Source organism: Lygodium microphyllum, chromosome 10 (genome assembly GCF_053477565.2).
Source record: "Lygodium microphyllum isolate KBCC chromosome 10, Lygodium_microphyllum_v1.1.10, whole genome shotgun sequence".
NCBI classification, from domain to species: domain Eukaryota; kingdom Viridiplantae; phylum Streptophyta; class Polypodiopsida; order Schizaeales; family Lygodiaceae; genus Lygodium; species Lygodium microphyllum.
This window is the reverse complement of record NC_141144.1, coordinates 122,333,852-122,347,549: the sequence shown is the minus strand read 5'-3', so window position 1 is coordinate 122,347,549 and position 13,698 is coordinate 122,333,852. Positions and strand designations below refer to the sequence as shown.

Below are 13,698 nucleotides of genomic sequence, written 5' to 3'. Positions count from 1 at the left end.
AGATAGGGAATCCAAAAACTCATGGATCACAAACTCTAAAATGTCTAAGGACAAAGTGCCACCGGTCGTGCCTAATAAGATATTTGGGGTGATGAACTCCCAAAGGTGGCCTCTCGAACCTGAGTAAGCGAGGGTGGAGAAGGATGGGGCTTAGATTGAGCAATGAGTGGACAACAGTCGCTGCTTCTCAATGGACGGGACTAGGAAGCCGAAGAAGAAAAAGGAGTCAAGCAACCACTCTCTCTCGAAGAAGCGAACTGATGAGGAGACAACATTAAACAATCATTGTCTCCTCAATGGAGTGAATTGCAAAACCGCGGGCTATGGTAGCTACTGTACCCGAAAATAGGTGGGAGAAGACTGTCACTGACATTGCAACGATCTCCAAGAGGTAGCGCCAATCGACTCTCCATCTGCTCGAAAAGGACTTAGTATGCATTAGATGTGTCTTATTGCCTTGAGCATAGTACTCTGATAGCCAAGGCAAAACAATTTCTGTGGCCTAGAAAGAAGATATGGCACAGGTAGTGTCGGATGGGAGACGCATATAACCCGAGGGAATGGGAAGCAAAGGTCGAAATCGACAAGCATCGATGATGTATTCGATGATGCCACAATAGAAGCACCCAATAGATTGATCATCTGTTTTGGTAAACAAGCCATGGGAACCACTGTGCCTTGCTAAAGAAGGAAGAGGTAAAAGAGATCAACCACGAACCATAAACCGCAATGTCCACCTCAAGGGATGTGAGCAGTGTAAAGCACGAACCACAATGTCTGCCTCAAGGGATGGGAGGATAATGGAAGGGCTGAAAGAGAACTGCTAGTGGAAGGAGGATGCTAGCAACAGTAAGAGATTGCAACTAGCAATCAAGAGTAACTGTCGAATGACTTGGAAGAGCCATCAATTGCTGCAAACATAGCTTTTAGCACAACTGGAATGCCATCAATAGTCAAGAAGTGCCGCCAGTAAACCAGGCTGAGCCGCCAACAAATTAGGCAAAACTACTAGCCAAGAAACACAAGGTATAGCATTATGGTGGAAAAACTAGCAACTAAAGGAAGGAGCCCCCAAGTGAAGAGGAGCTACCAACTAAAAACACAAGTTCCAGCAAATCAAAAAGAGCGATTGGGTTGCAGAGAACAATCACCAATAGCAAGGAGCCACCGACCACTAAAAGAAACCGCTAGCTATCAACATGCTAAAACACATGCATAAAACATCAAGTGCAAGGGATAGCAACCAACAATTAAGGTATTGATGCAACAAAGGAAGAAAAGTGGGTGCCAAATCCACCACCGATCTTTGTCTTTACTAGGGGAGGATCTTTAACGTTGTTTGAGCAGATCCAGCTCTAACACCATGTCAAAAGATGACATATCAACAAGACAGTAGGGTTTGCGAGAAGAAACACAAAGTGAACATGACAAACACTAAAAAGAGGAAAAAAAAAGAGAGGAAACTATAAAGAATGGAATGAAGATCTAAATCATGGAGTGAATGTGATAAAACAAGGGTGCTATAACATAAGAAAGATAATGAAGACAGCCACAAACCATGAATCGCAATGTCCTGAAGGGGTGCAAGTGCAATGGAGAGGCTAGAGAGAAGAGGTGATGCACTGAATGAATCAATCGTGAAGAATGAGTAACAGAGGCAACCTATAAATAGGCAATAGACTGTCTAGGGTGGCACCCAAAGAAAGGGTGCCAACTATCTAGAGTGATGCCCCACTATGGACACCCATCCCCATTTTGGGACAGTCCATTGGGAAATCCTAAACACAAAATGCAAAACATAAAATGCAAATTGCAAGTAAAGGGTTTGTCAATATCTACATGCTTTGCGCTTGCAGAAGCAAATGTCGCAAAAGATTCCAAGAAAATTCTTCTTGATTCAAGTTCGCAGTTCTTGACACTCCTTATACAACCTACTCCTTAACTTTCAATCACCCTCCTCAGTTGGACAAAGGATCTTCAAACTTATAAAAATTGCATATTATTTTTGCAAAAGAAGATATTGACACCCAAAAATTTCATCACCATGGCTTAGTTCTTGCACCTAGAAGTATACATTACACTAAGCCACATGTCACCACCATGAAAGAACATTTCTTGGCTATGAAAATTAAATTTGTGTATAGCATAGCCAATATTAAGCTGTCATCCCACGTTTCTACCAAAGTAGACACCTTCCAATTTTGGGCTTCGAAAAAATGGTAATATTGCTCATATAATTACACTTGAAATGAACATTTATGGTCAATTAAACCCCAAGCCACATTCTTTTGAAAATTTAAATACTTTACTTATTTCCCAAGCTATTTAGGCAGGCTTTGGCCATAAATTTATACATTTCGATGGGTATAACTAACTTTGGTGCTACTTTTAGCACCTTCTAGCCTAGGGATGAGGTCAAAACATATCACACAGTGTATGCTTGTTGGATGGTATTGATGTCCAGACCTTTCAATCTGACAACTGATTCGACATGCCCTTTCAAGGTAAACACCTCACGCAATCTGGGGTTGCAGCAGGTAAACACCAATGAGAGATTACTAAAGGTTAACCTAGAAACACTCCATAAGCATTTAACCTAGAAACACTTCATAAGCATTCGTTTTTACTCCATAACATTACCTTGCGATTTCTGCGCGTCGCTTTGCTTGTTCAGCTATCTCATTTAGCTCTTGGTATGTGCTCTTGTCTGAAAAGAGTCTTGTTGACTCCGGTGGATGTAGCCCATGCAATGTACGTTGAGCATGAGCCCACTGTGCCTCTCTTGCCCCCTTGCCATAGTCTTTCTTCCTTGTAAATGCAATCTGAAAAAAGCAAACAAAAGACATTGATGTCATAACTAAAAACCAAGTACAGTGCAAGAGAGAGAGAGAGAGGACCTCATCCATCCATCTGAAAACCCCATTACATTTTCAAACATCAGTTTAACTTTGCTGAGATCCTGAAAAGAGGGAAAAGGGAGAACTGCTGTACCTTATTCTCAATGAGGAGATCCCACGCTTTTCCACTCAGGACATAACGAACAGCGAATTTGAGAATGTCCAATGGCAGGAAAGTCACTAGGCTATAGAGCCAAATTACTCCAGCCCAACCCCAACTGATACCTCTCACATTTGCAAAACCCCAATGTGCATATACAGCTATCACTGTTGCAACCTGTTTGAAAATCAACAAAAAGAGAACACCTTGACAGTTTGAAAATAGAAAAATGATTCTCATTTGTTCAGCAGAACAAGCACCGTCATAAATTAACTTGAACTAAAAACAAGCTAAGTGGTGGGCCTTTCTACCAGCTGAGCAATAACAAAGGCCGCCATGAGGAGGAAGCCGGGACGCTCCATAAAGGACCAGCTTCGTGATCTTGTAACAAAAATAAGGGCCTGACTGATAATGCTAACTTGAAGATAGACTGCAGATGTGAGTTCAGCAGTGCGTTCCCTTATATCTCTCACACCAAAATGGTCCTGTACAGCAGACATACTATCATTCTGACACCTAAATCTCAAACAGCATTAAAATAGGAATTGTAGCCTGAAAGAAGCATTGCAACACTTGAATCTGATAAAAGAACACATAATTTTTTGTAGCTGCTTCGCTTTCAGAATAATGAAACAACAAAACAACTTATGTGAACATTATGAAACAGGTTACTTGAATAAGTATAGAAGCTCCCTTCAACCTGGAAAAAATGAGTTTCGTGAGCAAGCCAAAAGAAGAGGACTGTCATAAGTGCTAGGTACACTCCTAAAACCACTCCAGTTGCAAAAATTTCCTTTAACTTCCAGCTATCAGGAAGTGGAGAGGGCTTCACTTTATCCTTCGAAATTGTCATGATAGTACCTGCAAAACTACAAGAGATTCACACTACGCCCTGCAGATAACATAACTTAAGTGAAATACTATAGAAGAGCTCACCATCATTTAGAATCGCTATTATGAGCACCATGAAAGGAGAGAAGTCAAATTTCCAGATCAAGGCCAGAAGTAGAAATCCTAGCTGCCATTGCCCACCAATAAAAAAAGGTTGCAAAGTCAAAAACCTGCTCTACCACTTTGCAAGACAACATCTAGTTATTAATGCATTGCTTGAAGAGTAGCATACCACTATACGTATCGTTATAGAGACCGCATAGATCTGCAACATTGAAATTGTTTTCAAAAGTCAATCATGTGATTTGGAAATTTATAGAAGCCATATACACAACTGAACAACTAGGACAATCTGTAGCTTAAAATTGAAAGGCTAAGGCATTGTGAACATTAATAAAACCCAAGTAGCATGACTAATCTTTCAAAAAAATTAGAGGAATGAGGATATGCTCTTACAGTATAGTTCTTCATTCTTTGAAATATTGCACGGCTTGTAAGGACAGCACTTATGATTACACTTAGACCTGGTTCAGTAAGGACAATGTCTGATGCACCTCTAGCAGCATCAGTTGCATCTGCAACAGCAATTCCTATATCTGCTTTTTTCAATGCAGGTGCATCATTGACCCCATCACCAGTCATCCCACAGATATGCTTTTTCTCCTGGAGTCGTTTGACAATCTCATATTTGTGCTCTGTTTTACATAGGTGTTTATGAAATTATCAGCATAGTTTCCTGACAAAATATTGTACCCACATCAAATTTTTATAATTTCTTTTCTCATTGATTGAAACAATTTCTGTCACGATACAATAGATGCCCTCCTAGAGATACCAAGATAAACTTGAGCTTTATTTACCAGGAAAGACGCCAGCAAACCCATCAGCCTTCTCAATGAGGTCATCCACTGGAAGACTAGCAATAGATTCGTCTTTATGCTGGCCTAAGAGTGATGATGATGGATACATATTGACGCCCATACCCAACCGTCTACCAGTCTCCTTCGCAATTGCTAGTTGATCACCTGAAAGGAGAATGAAATACAAAAAACAACTAAGATCCAATGAATGCACCACGGAATTTGAAACTTCATGTGTGGTACTTATGTTATCACATTTAGAGACTTACTGACTTGTAGAGATCTAACTGATATATAACTGGATTAAGAGAGCATCTCTTTTTTTAAAGGGTACAACCAGCAAAAGTAATATCTAATGTTAAGTAGATAAGCAAGTAAACAAGAGGCCAAACAACCTTTGCCCTCCAAAGGTGGAAATCACAATACCCTGGACTGGCTCTACTAATGCTGTGCTAGGTTGCTATTAAGACAATCAAAGTAGGCCTGTAAGCACATTACAGGCGTAGAATTAGATAATCAGCATTTTTGACAACAGTCTTCAACCTGCACCCTCTAGCTTAAGTTTGCCGTAAGGTACAACAAGCTAACACTTTGGACACAAGGAGATCCGACAGCATATGGGTCATTCCAAACAAATATTATCAGGACTGATAATTAAGATACAGTTGGTAAATTTTGATGTAGAAGGTGTGGTATATGCCTTGCAGATTAACAAGTAGGTCAGAGCACTTATAAGGTTGCCAATGATCACTATGCACACAAGGATAAGTCCAGCTCATCACTTACATTCAAACAAACAACATTATCAGTCAAAATAAAGCCAGCCTTGCATTGAGCAGCAAAGCAAGCCAACATACCAGACATTCAGAGGCCGTTTGAGGAAATGTCAATTATTTTAGGACTATAATGAAGCATCAAAAAAAGAAAAACAAGAAGCAAGAGCCTGCATTTTCTTGAAGAAAAGATGGTGGAAACACAAGGGTTGATAAGGGAAAAAAGTGCAATTTTCGAGCTGCTGTTTTTTAAAATCAACTTTCTATGCTTGTAAGAATTATTTACAGACATTGACAGCAGCAGAATGGAACATAACTAAGAAGTAGCGAATGAAACAGCATTTTCCTGATTCATCTAAAAGTAGCCCTTTTTTGGGGGGGAGATTAAGATACACACATACAAATGCCCATAAGGAGTACCTCCCCTCTAAGCCACACTGGCATTTTCCCTATATGCAGGTAGGATAGCTTGCAAGCTGAAAGAACATCTGAGCTTATCATATTATGACGGTCCTCAATGACCCTACTGGGGGCAAGGACCAAACAAGTGTGAGTAGGCAAGAGCCCAGGACCAAGCAAGTATTTGAGTGGGCAAGATTCCAGACTTACACAAACACACCATGTGAACATAGGTATCCAACCAAGTGATGCACCCAGCGGGACTTGAACCCACAGCCTCACAATTATGAGCCCAAGTGTTAATCACTAGACCATCACCTTTAGGGCAGCACAACTTTCTTTTATCTTGGCCTCTTTACAAAAGTTGAAAACTGAGGTCTTAAACAGACCATACAAAGTGACCAAATGTCTTTATCCACTAGGTCTTTATCCATACAAATTGACCAAATGTCTTTATCCACTAGCTCTTTGTAAACATGTAAAATAGAAAAGTTTTACGTGCAGTACTACCTGTTATCATCTTAACATTCACTCCTAAATTCAGAGCTTTCTGAATTGTCTCTGCACTATCATGGCGAGGAGGGTCAAACAAAGGCAATAGTCCGCAAAATTGCCAAGGACTGCCTGCACTTTCTTTTGTCCTTTCTGGTACTTCCTGCTCACAATACAGAAAAATCATATTAACTTCAAGAAAATAAATGGTGTTCATACATAAGTAGATAGCACATTACCTGACGAGCAACAGCTAAAGAACGTAACCCTCGCTCAGCAAACTTGTCAATCACAGCATGCACCCTTGCTGCAATCTGAGCTCCATTGTGAGCTAGAGCAAGAATCTGAATAGTCCAGTAAGCAATATATGTATCAGCACGTGGTAAAAGATGAGAGTTACCAAAACTGATGAGGGTTCCCTTATCAAATTGCTAAACGGTAAAATAGCAGTAATATTGTTGTTTGCTTACTTGCTCAGGTGCACCTTTACTGGCCCTATACCACTGTCCATCAGAGTCAATGTAGGTAAGTGCAGTCCGTTTGTCAACTGGATTAAAGGGGAGGAAATGAACCTCTGTAATATTTGCCCGAGCCTGTAAAAGGCATTAACCTCTCTGAGTTTCCAACACAATCATTCTCCTTAAAACTGGTAACCAATCATTTCAATCATCCAGAACAAACTTCAGAAAATTCTAGACATGATGCAACTAGGCACATAATGTCCTCAAGAAAACATCATGTTTCAAGATCAACATGAAATTACAACTATACTTCTCATATTCAACAATGTGGAAAGTTAAGACAGTTCAAAATGAAAAGAGTAACCAATAGATATACTTAGGCACCTCTTTGGGATCTGCCAGCATCCCTACTATAGCTGCATCAATAGCATCCTGATTCTCCAATCTGGAGGCTCTTGCAGCTAAAAGTACAACCATGTCTTTGTCAACATCCTTTGCAAACACCTAAGCAGACAGGAAGAAAACAACACCAGCTCAGAAGCTTTGCCTTTGGATGTCACAAGTGAGACTTTTATTTTGACAGAACTTCTCTTAATCGGCCTCCTAGTACCTCAATGAGGTTTTTGTCCACTGTGAGCTTGTTCAGTGTCAGGGTCCCTGTTTTGTCACTACAAAGAACATCCATGCCAGCCATTTCCTCAATGGCAGTCATACGCTTTGTGATCGCACCCTGTCCAAATTGAGGGCATTAGGAAATGCATTACAGCATCACGTATAATGAGAATTGGGAGCAACAAAACCTGTTGGGAAACTAATTATGGACCATAGAACAGCGGGATTATCAATAAGACCTGTTGTGAAAGTCGATGTGATCCTATTGCCATTGTCACTGAAAGCACTGTTGGCATGGCAATGGGGATTCCTCCAATAAGCAGGACCAAAAGGTTGTTAATCCCACTCCTGTAAGGCCTATGTTGAATGGGATACATAACAATAATCTCAATAATCATTCCAATGGCAATTGAGCAGATACAAAAGTTTCCAATGGCTGTCAACACCTGCACACAAGTGTTATATTGAAACAGGCAACGCAACTAGCAGGAGACAAAAAGTGATCTCACTCAGTCCAACTCCAGTTGTGACAATCAAGAAATTTGCGACTGGAGAAAGTCGTAGCCATAACTATCAGTTAGATCATCTTTATGCAGGCCATTCCCTATCTTTTCACGAAATTAACAAGATCTATTCTTTCTGGTTACCTTCTGAAAGTGACCAACTTGATTGGTAGAGTCAACTAAATGAGCTGCTTTGCCAAAAAAGGTATGAACACCAGTGGCAATCACAACTGCTTCAATCTCTCCCTGTTTACATGTTGATCCTGAAAAGACCTCATCTCCAGGTTTCTTTGTCACAGGTAAAGACTCTCCTGTCAACGCAGACTATAGAAACAAAGTTCAATTTTGCACTGTTGGTCAAAGAGTGAATAAATTTAGTTTCAAAGCATGATTTCCACCTGATCGATTTTTAATGGATCACCATCAAGAAGGCGTGCATCTGCAGGAATAATGTCTCCAAGTTTTACACTGATTATATCACCAGGAACCAGAATTGCTGCATCTTGTTCACCCCATACTCCATCTCGTAGAACCTGAGGATGTTGAAAGTTGCTGAGATTCATACTATTAACAGAACCTAACCTTACATATCTGTAACACTGTCAAAAGCTATGAGAATGGACCAAATAATAATCTACTAACATAATAACCTTTGTTTTGGGAGCAAGTTTTGCCATTAGTGCTGCTGCAGCATTCCCAGCATTGTTTTCTTCTATAAAAGATATGGTGGAGTTTATCAAAAGAAGAATTATAATGCCAACAAAATCCTGCCAGTCCGGAGGCATTGACTGCCAATTAAAAAAGAAACGTCAGCTTGCTACTACAGCTGAGGCAAACGCATTTCAACTGTTCTAAGCCCGATAATTCTTACCTTTCCATTGACCTTGCCATTGGCCAAAGCAATGGCCATTACAGCGGCAGCTTCCATAACCCAGGATAGCGGATTCCACATGAACCCCAAGAATTTGAGAATTTTACTCTCCTGCATCAGGGACACATCAAAGTCAATCGCATCAAAGGAAACCGTTTTGAGTCCTATGGTTAACGCTGCCTCAAACTAGAGAAAACTCTTGGCCGAGACGCAAAAAGAAATTGACAATACAGAGACTTACAGATTTCTCTTCGAGCTTGTTATAGCCAAAAATTTTGAGACGATTCTCCCCCTCCTCGGAGGTAAGACCTTCTTTGCTGCATCGGAGCTGCTCGAAGACTTCCTCGATGGGAATTCTCTCCTGAAACGGAGGCCCAACAAAAATTTCATTGGGTACAAAAAGAAGCAAACGAACTCTAATCTGGAGAGGGATAAAAAGCGGAAAGAGGCTCCTCACCAAGTCGACTGTTTCAGAGTTGAGAGCTTCTAAACTGATGGACTTCTGTGCGTCGCTATTCGTCCCCATGGCTGGAAAGCCAAGCTACCAGGAGAACCAGAAGAAAGCGCAGAAGCGAAGGGCGTGCAACGAGACCATAAAGACGAGAATATCGAAGCCGAGCGTTTAATGGTCAGACGATAGAGCCTACCAAGCAATTTGCCGAGCCTTTCAATTTTGACGTGTATAGCTCGCAGCGCAAAGCATTTACTCCTTCCCTTTGATTACCATCCGGCCTGCGAAGAAACCCGGACATCTGGTCAGCGGCTTACCAATCCAGTTTCCTGGGATTGCGCCTGCTGCGATTCTTTCAAGGCTTTTCTCCTACTTTCCATATCTAGTCTAGACTTGAAGCTGATGGACAGACCAAGAAAAAATTGCGAAAAAGCGCCAGGCGAAACCGAAAGATCAGAGAGCGTACCCTGTAAAGGGCAACGGAGAGAGGGAGAGAGCGAGCTTGATGACGAGGACCTCGTCGGAGAAGCTGCATGTCATGCGGCAGAGCTCGGAGGCTGCGTGTCATGGAAAGAGAGAGAGAAGGAGAGAGAAGAAGAAAAAGTCTCAGGCTGATCTAGGTTATAATGGAGAAGAAGAAGAGCGAAACCGAAACTGAAATATCAGAGCGTACCTTGGGAATGCGTCGTCAAACGGAGAGGAGGGAGAGAGCGAGTTTGATGATGAGGACCTCGTCGGAGAAGCTGCATGTCATGCGGGAGAGCTCGGAGGCTGCGTATCCATGGAGAGAGAGAGAGAGAGAGAGAGAGAGAGAGAGAGAGCTTAAGAAGCCGCAGGGTGATCAGGAAAGTGTAGAAAATGGAGAAGAAGAAGCCTTAGGCTGATCATGAAAATGTAGAAAAAGGAGGAGAGAAGAAACGAGGAGAGCCGATGACGATGATATGATGCTTGCTGCTGGTGATGACAGTGGTGATGAGCATGATGATGATGGCGACGGCGATGGTGGAGAAGGAGAGGGGGAGGGTGATAATCGCGCTACGTTTCATTCATGACAATAATAGTTGGAAAAAAAGTGACTAATAATTAAAAGGAGTAGCAAGAAAGGGAGTACCCGGGCGAGAGAAGAACCTTCACCGGCAACCACCCTTTTAACCCGCGACCGGCCACAGCCGGTGGCGCCACCGGTGTGCTGGCAGGCCTCGGGCCCCCCCCGCTTTCTCATCTCCTTTTTTGCCACATCAAGTAGCTAGTTCTAAACACAATCTAAAAATTATCGCATTTTAAATTAAAAACAAAAAAGTATGTCCCACCGCTCAGATCCTGCCTCCTCCCCTCCCCACAAGGACGTATTTACACCATGCACATGCACAAGAAAGTCACTAAAATTCTCACATTGTGAGTTACAACAAACATTATGAGCTTCTCCTAGGAAGCGATCGCATACTTAGGCTGGTTACACGCCAAGTAATGGATGGCCAACCCCCGCTCAGAGTGTGGGCATGCACTTTTTAAAAATGGGCACGAACATGGGCATCATACCTTTACACACCAAAGAGATACAATTTGTAAAAAAATAAAAAAGAATAAACTTATAAATCTTTTGATTGGTTGCAAATGCAAAAAGTACACCCTTGTCCGTCACTGTACAAAGTGGGCAGGGGAGACTCCCCGTCCAAAAGTGGGCGGGGAGTTCACCTATTTAGCAGGTAAACAACAGGTCATGTCCTCTCCAGTGTATAAAGGACTGCGGACGCCAACCTTCAAATAAGTGTTTTGATTGGTCAAAGCTTACAAAGTGGGCTTCCCTTTTTTGGTGTGTAACTAGCCTTAGCTAGGTGTGCTTGGAGGCAAGGGTTGTCGGCCTAGCATGCAATCACTCCCTCACAAAAGCTCATTGTGTTGAACACTATATGGAAAAACAAGGGTAACCAACCCTTTATCATATGTGGAAAAATGTCAAAAACTTCTTCTAAAGGTTGGGCTCATAAGGCATCCTCTTTCTTTTTCTTTGTGGCCTAGCAATGTTAGCGGAGTTTTTATTTGGCCAAGCAATGTTAGGTGCCGCTTCAAACCCATTCAAAAACACAACAACAAAGAACACAAATGTACATCCAACATGTTAATTGTGTGTGTCATTTATTCAACCTTATATAGTTACCTTTCCAACTTCTCCAAAGTACTGTACTACTTACACCCTACCATGTGGTAGAGGAATAGCTAGCCAAATACAAGGTAAAGGATCTAAAGACAACCCTTCCTTAAGGAGAATTGGGTAACCTCCTCCTGTTAAATCTAGGAGGATGCCCCTTGAAAAAAAGGGACATGTGCTTTTGTCACACTGTCGAGAATTTAAACAATATTCAAGATTTAGTTTACATATCACAAGTTTACTATTGGATGGATGGCTTCAAAAGACACATGTAGTTGAAAGTAAACCAGTTGAACTCTTGGTTTCAAGCAAATAGATAAACTAAAGGGACAAGGTAAATGAGCTTTTTACCAACAAATAACTTTTATTTATATCAATGGTAGCTTGAAAAATCATTTGAAAGCTCATGTGTTGCCAATCTCACTATATCAATCTATAACCACTTGGTTATTTTGGTAACTCTTTACTCTAGTTAAAGAGAATAAAAAATCAAGATCCAAGAGGCCCACAAAGCGGCTATGTAAAAAGGAGTGCTAACCAAGACCATGCATGCACTAGTTTGGAGTAATCATGCACCAACTTACCAAATTGCATTGTCTCTTCATGGTTTATAAATGGAGGACATTGAACTTGATAATGTATTCATAATCAAAGTCAATCCTAGGCATCATTGGTTCTTAAGGGGTCCTATGTTAAAAGACTTGTCACTTCACCATAGTAGCATTTGTAAAGTGCACTACTTTAAAGCCTCGCTTTTCTTCAATTGATGGTCAATGTACAACTAGCTCCCAATCTGAAAAGCTTTGCATGTGCAACTTTACAAAGAAACTTAATTATAGTTTGGGACCAAAGATGCCATACAACACACGTAAGTATGGCAATAAGAGAAACATGTTAATGGAGCTCAACTATGAATTCTCATGTCAATATACGAGTGGCTTCACTACATGCAAATCCATTTGAGAGACTAGAATACTTATGTCCATGAATCTTTAAATGGCATGCATTATCTCTCTTTTAAGGTTTCACTGTTTGAAAAGGAAAGAGTTAAAAGGAAGGCTACATATTGGTTCCCTTGAACTAATGAGCTCCTCGCCAAGATTTTGAGCTAGAGATTAGGTAACGATAACAAGCAAATGGCCTTAGAAAAATTATGTTCTTTTAGTAATGTTTAGAATTGTGCATCAAGAATGTAAGATTGCTTGTGGCCTCTCATTAGGTGGGTTTCACTTTGTCTCCCTTGTATCAACCTCTAAGGGCCTAGTACAATTAACAACTAAGCAGTTATAGAAAATCTTGCTAATGATTGTACCACACTTCTAATGCCTATTTTACATGTAATGCTCCATGCATTGTTATTGAAGTTGATAAACCAAGATCAACTAAGACATAGTTAGAGAATTTATAAGTACAAATGAAAAGGATATTCCATGACAATAGTGCCAACTTTTAATCATACAAATAATAGAGACCCCAAGTTTTCATTGATTTTGCTAGTGGTGTCTTCATCAATAATACCAAGAAGATGTTGGATGCAAACTTGCAAGCAACTCAATTTCAATATATGATGAAGTATTAAGGTCACTTTGAAAAGTTTCCATTAGAGCACCTGCCCAAAAGGCAATAGTCCAATAAATCTTCTCTCTCTACCCAATCAAAGTTTGAGCAAGCGATAGCCCTTATAGAAGGCTTGGAGAAGGGGATTGCGCAGCACATGTACATCTCAATGGGAAGCCTTTTTAGCTTGAATCTATTTCCATATAGGATACTTTACTATTTCTACTTAGATATGCATCCTAATGATTTTTTGTAGAATTCTTTACAAGGACATCAACCTTGCAGCTATTTAAGTAATAATTACTATTTCCATACAGCATATTTTACTATTTCTATATAGATGTATATTCTAATTACTTTGCGTAGAATTCTTTACAAGGACACCCAATCTTGCATATATTTAAGATTTCTTAATTTATTACGAGTGCGCACTCTAAACTCATAAACGTTTATTAATTTAATATGCATTTTGTGGAATCACCCGCTATGGAATCACCCATGTACACACTAAATTAATGAAACGCCCGAAAAGGATAGGCGTCCCCATCAACTTCTCGCACAAAGAATCCACTTTGTGTATGAGCCCGAGTCATCAAAGTTTACGGAATCCACTGTAAAACCTCACGGAATCCACCGTGTCAAAGGATTTCTGTTGATTATGGACCAATGATAAACAATACCT

At 40.7% G+C, this 13,698-nt stretch overlaps 1 protein-coding gene across 1 annotated transcript; it reads right to left on the bottom strand.

The window, feature by feature from the left end:
* Nucleotides 1–2,214: 2,214 nt before the first annotated feature.
* LOC148030513 (plasma membrane ATPase-like) lies at nucleotides 2,215–10,238 on the bottom strand. Its single transcript, XM_087686850.1, has 23 exons — nucleotides 9,984–10,238; nucleotides 9,777–9,867; nucleotides 9,317–9,591; nucleotides 9,101–9,220; nucleotides 8,860–8,970; nucleotides 8,639–8,776; nucleotides 8,387–8,521; nucleotides 8,133–8,312; nucleotides 7,725–7,931; nucleotides 7,484–7,603; nucleotides 7,258–7,377; nucleotides 6,883–7,005; nucleotides 6,652–6,756; nucleotides 6,431–6,575; nucleotides 4,749–4,913; nucleotides 4,345–4,583; nucleotides 4,121–4,153; nucleotides 3,934–4,015; nucleotides 3,698–3,858; nucleotides 3,309–3,482; nucleotides 2,992–3,174; nucleotides 2,641–2,822; nucleotides 2,215–2,522 (listed from the first exon to the last, which is right to left on the bottom strand). The coding sequence occupies exons 3-23, from the start codon at nucleotides 9,383–9,385 to the stop codon at nucleotides 2,426–2,428; spliced, it is 2,889 nt and encodes a 962-aa protein (XP_087542976.1). The 5' UTR covers nucleotides 9,386–9,591; nucleotides 9,777–9,867; nucleotides 9,984–10,238; the 3' UTR covers nucleotides 2,215–2,425.
* Between the last annotated feature and the right edge of the window lie 3,460 nt (nucleotides 10,239–13,698).

What these genes read in the sequence shown, in the direction of transcription:
- LOC148030513 (XM_087686850.1), bottom strand. Translation starts at nt 9,385, where the DNA reads ATGGGGACGAATAGCGACGCACAGAAGTCCATCAGTTTAGAAGCTCTC. An exon ending in TGCTGGCAGATCCCAAAGAG is followed by an intron (nt 7,006 to 7,257) that starts GTGCCTAAGTAT and finishes TGCCTTTTACAG; the next exon opens with GCTCGGGCAAATATTACAGA. An exon ending in AAAGAATGAAGAACTATACT is followed by an intron (nt 4,154 to 4,344) that starts GTAAGAGCATAT and finishes TCAATGTTGCAG; the next exon opens with ATCTATGCGGTCTCTATAAC.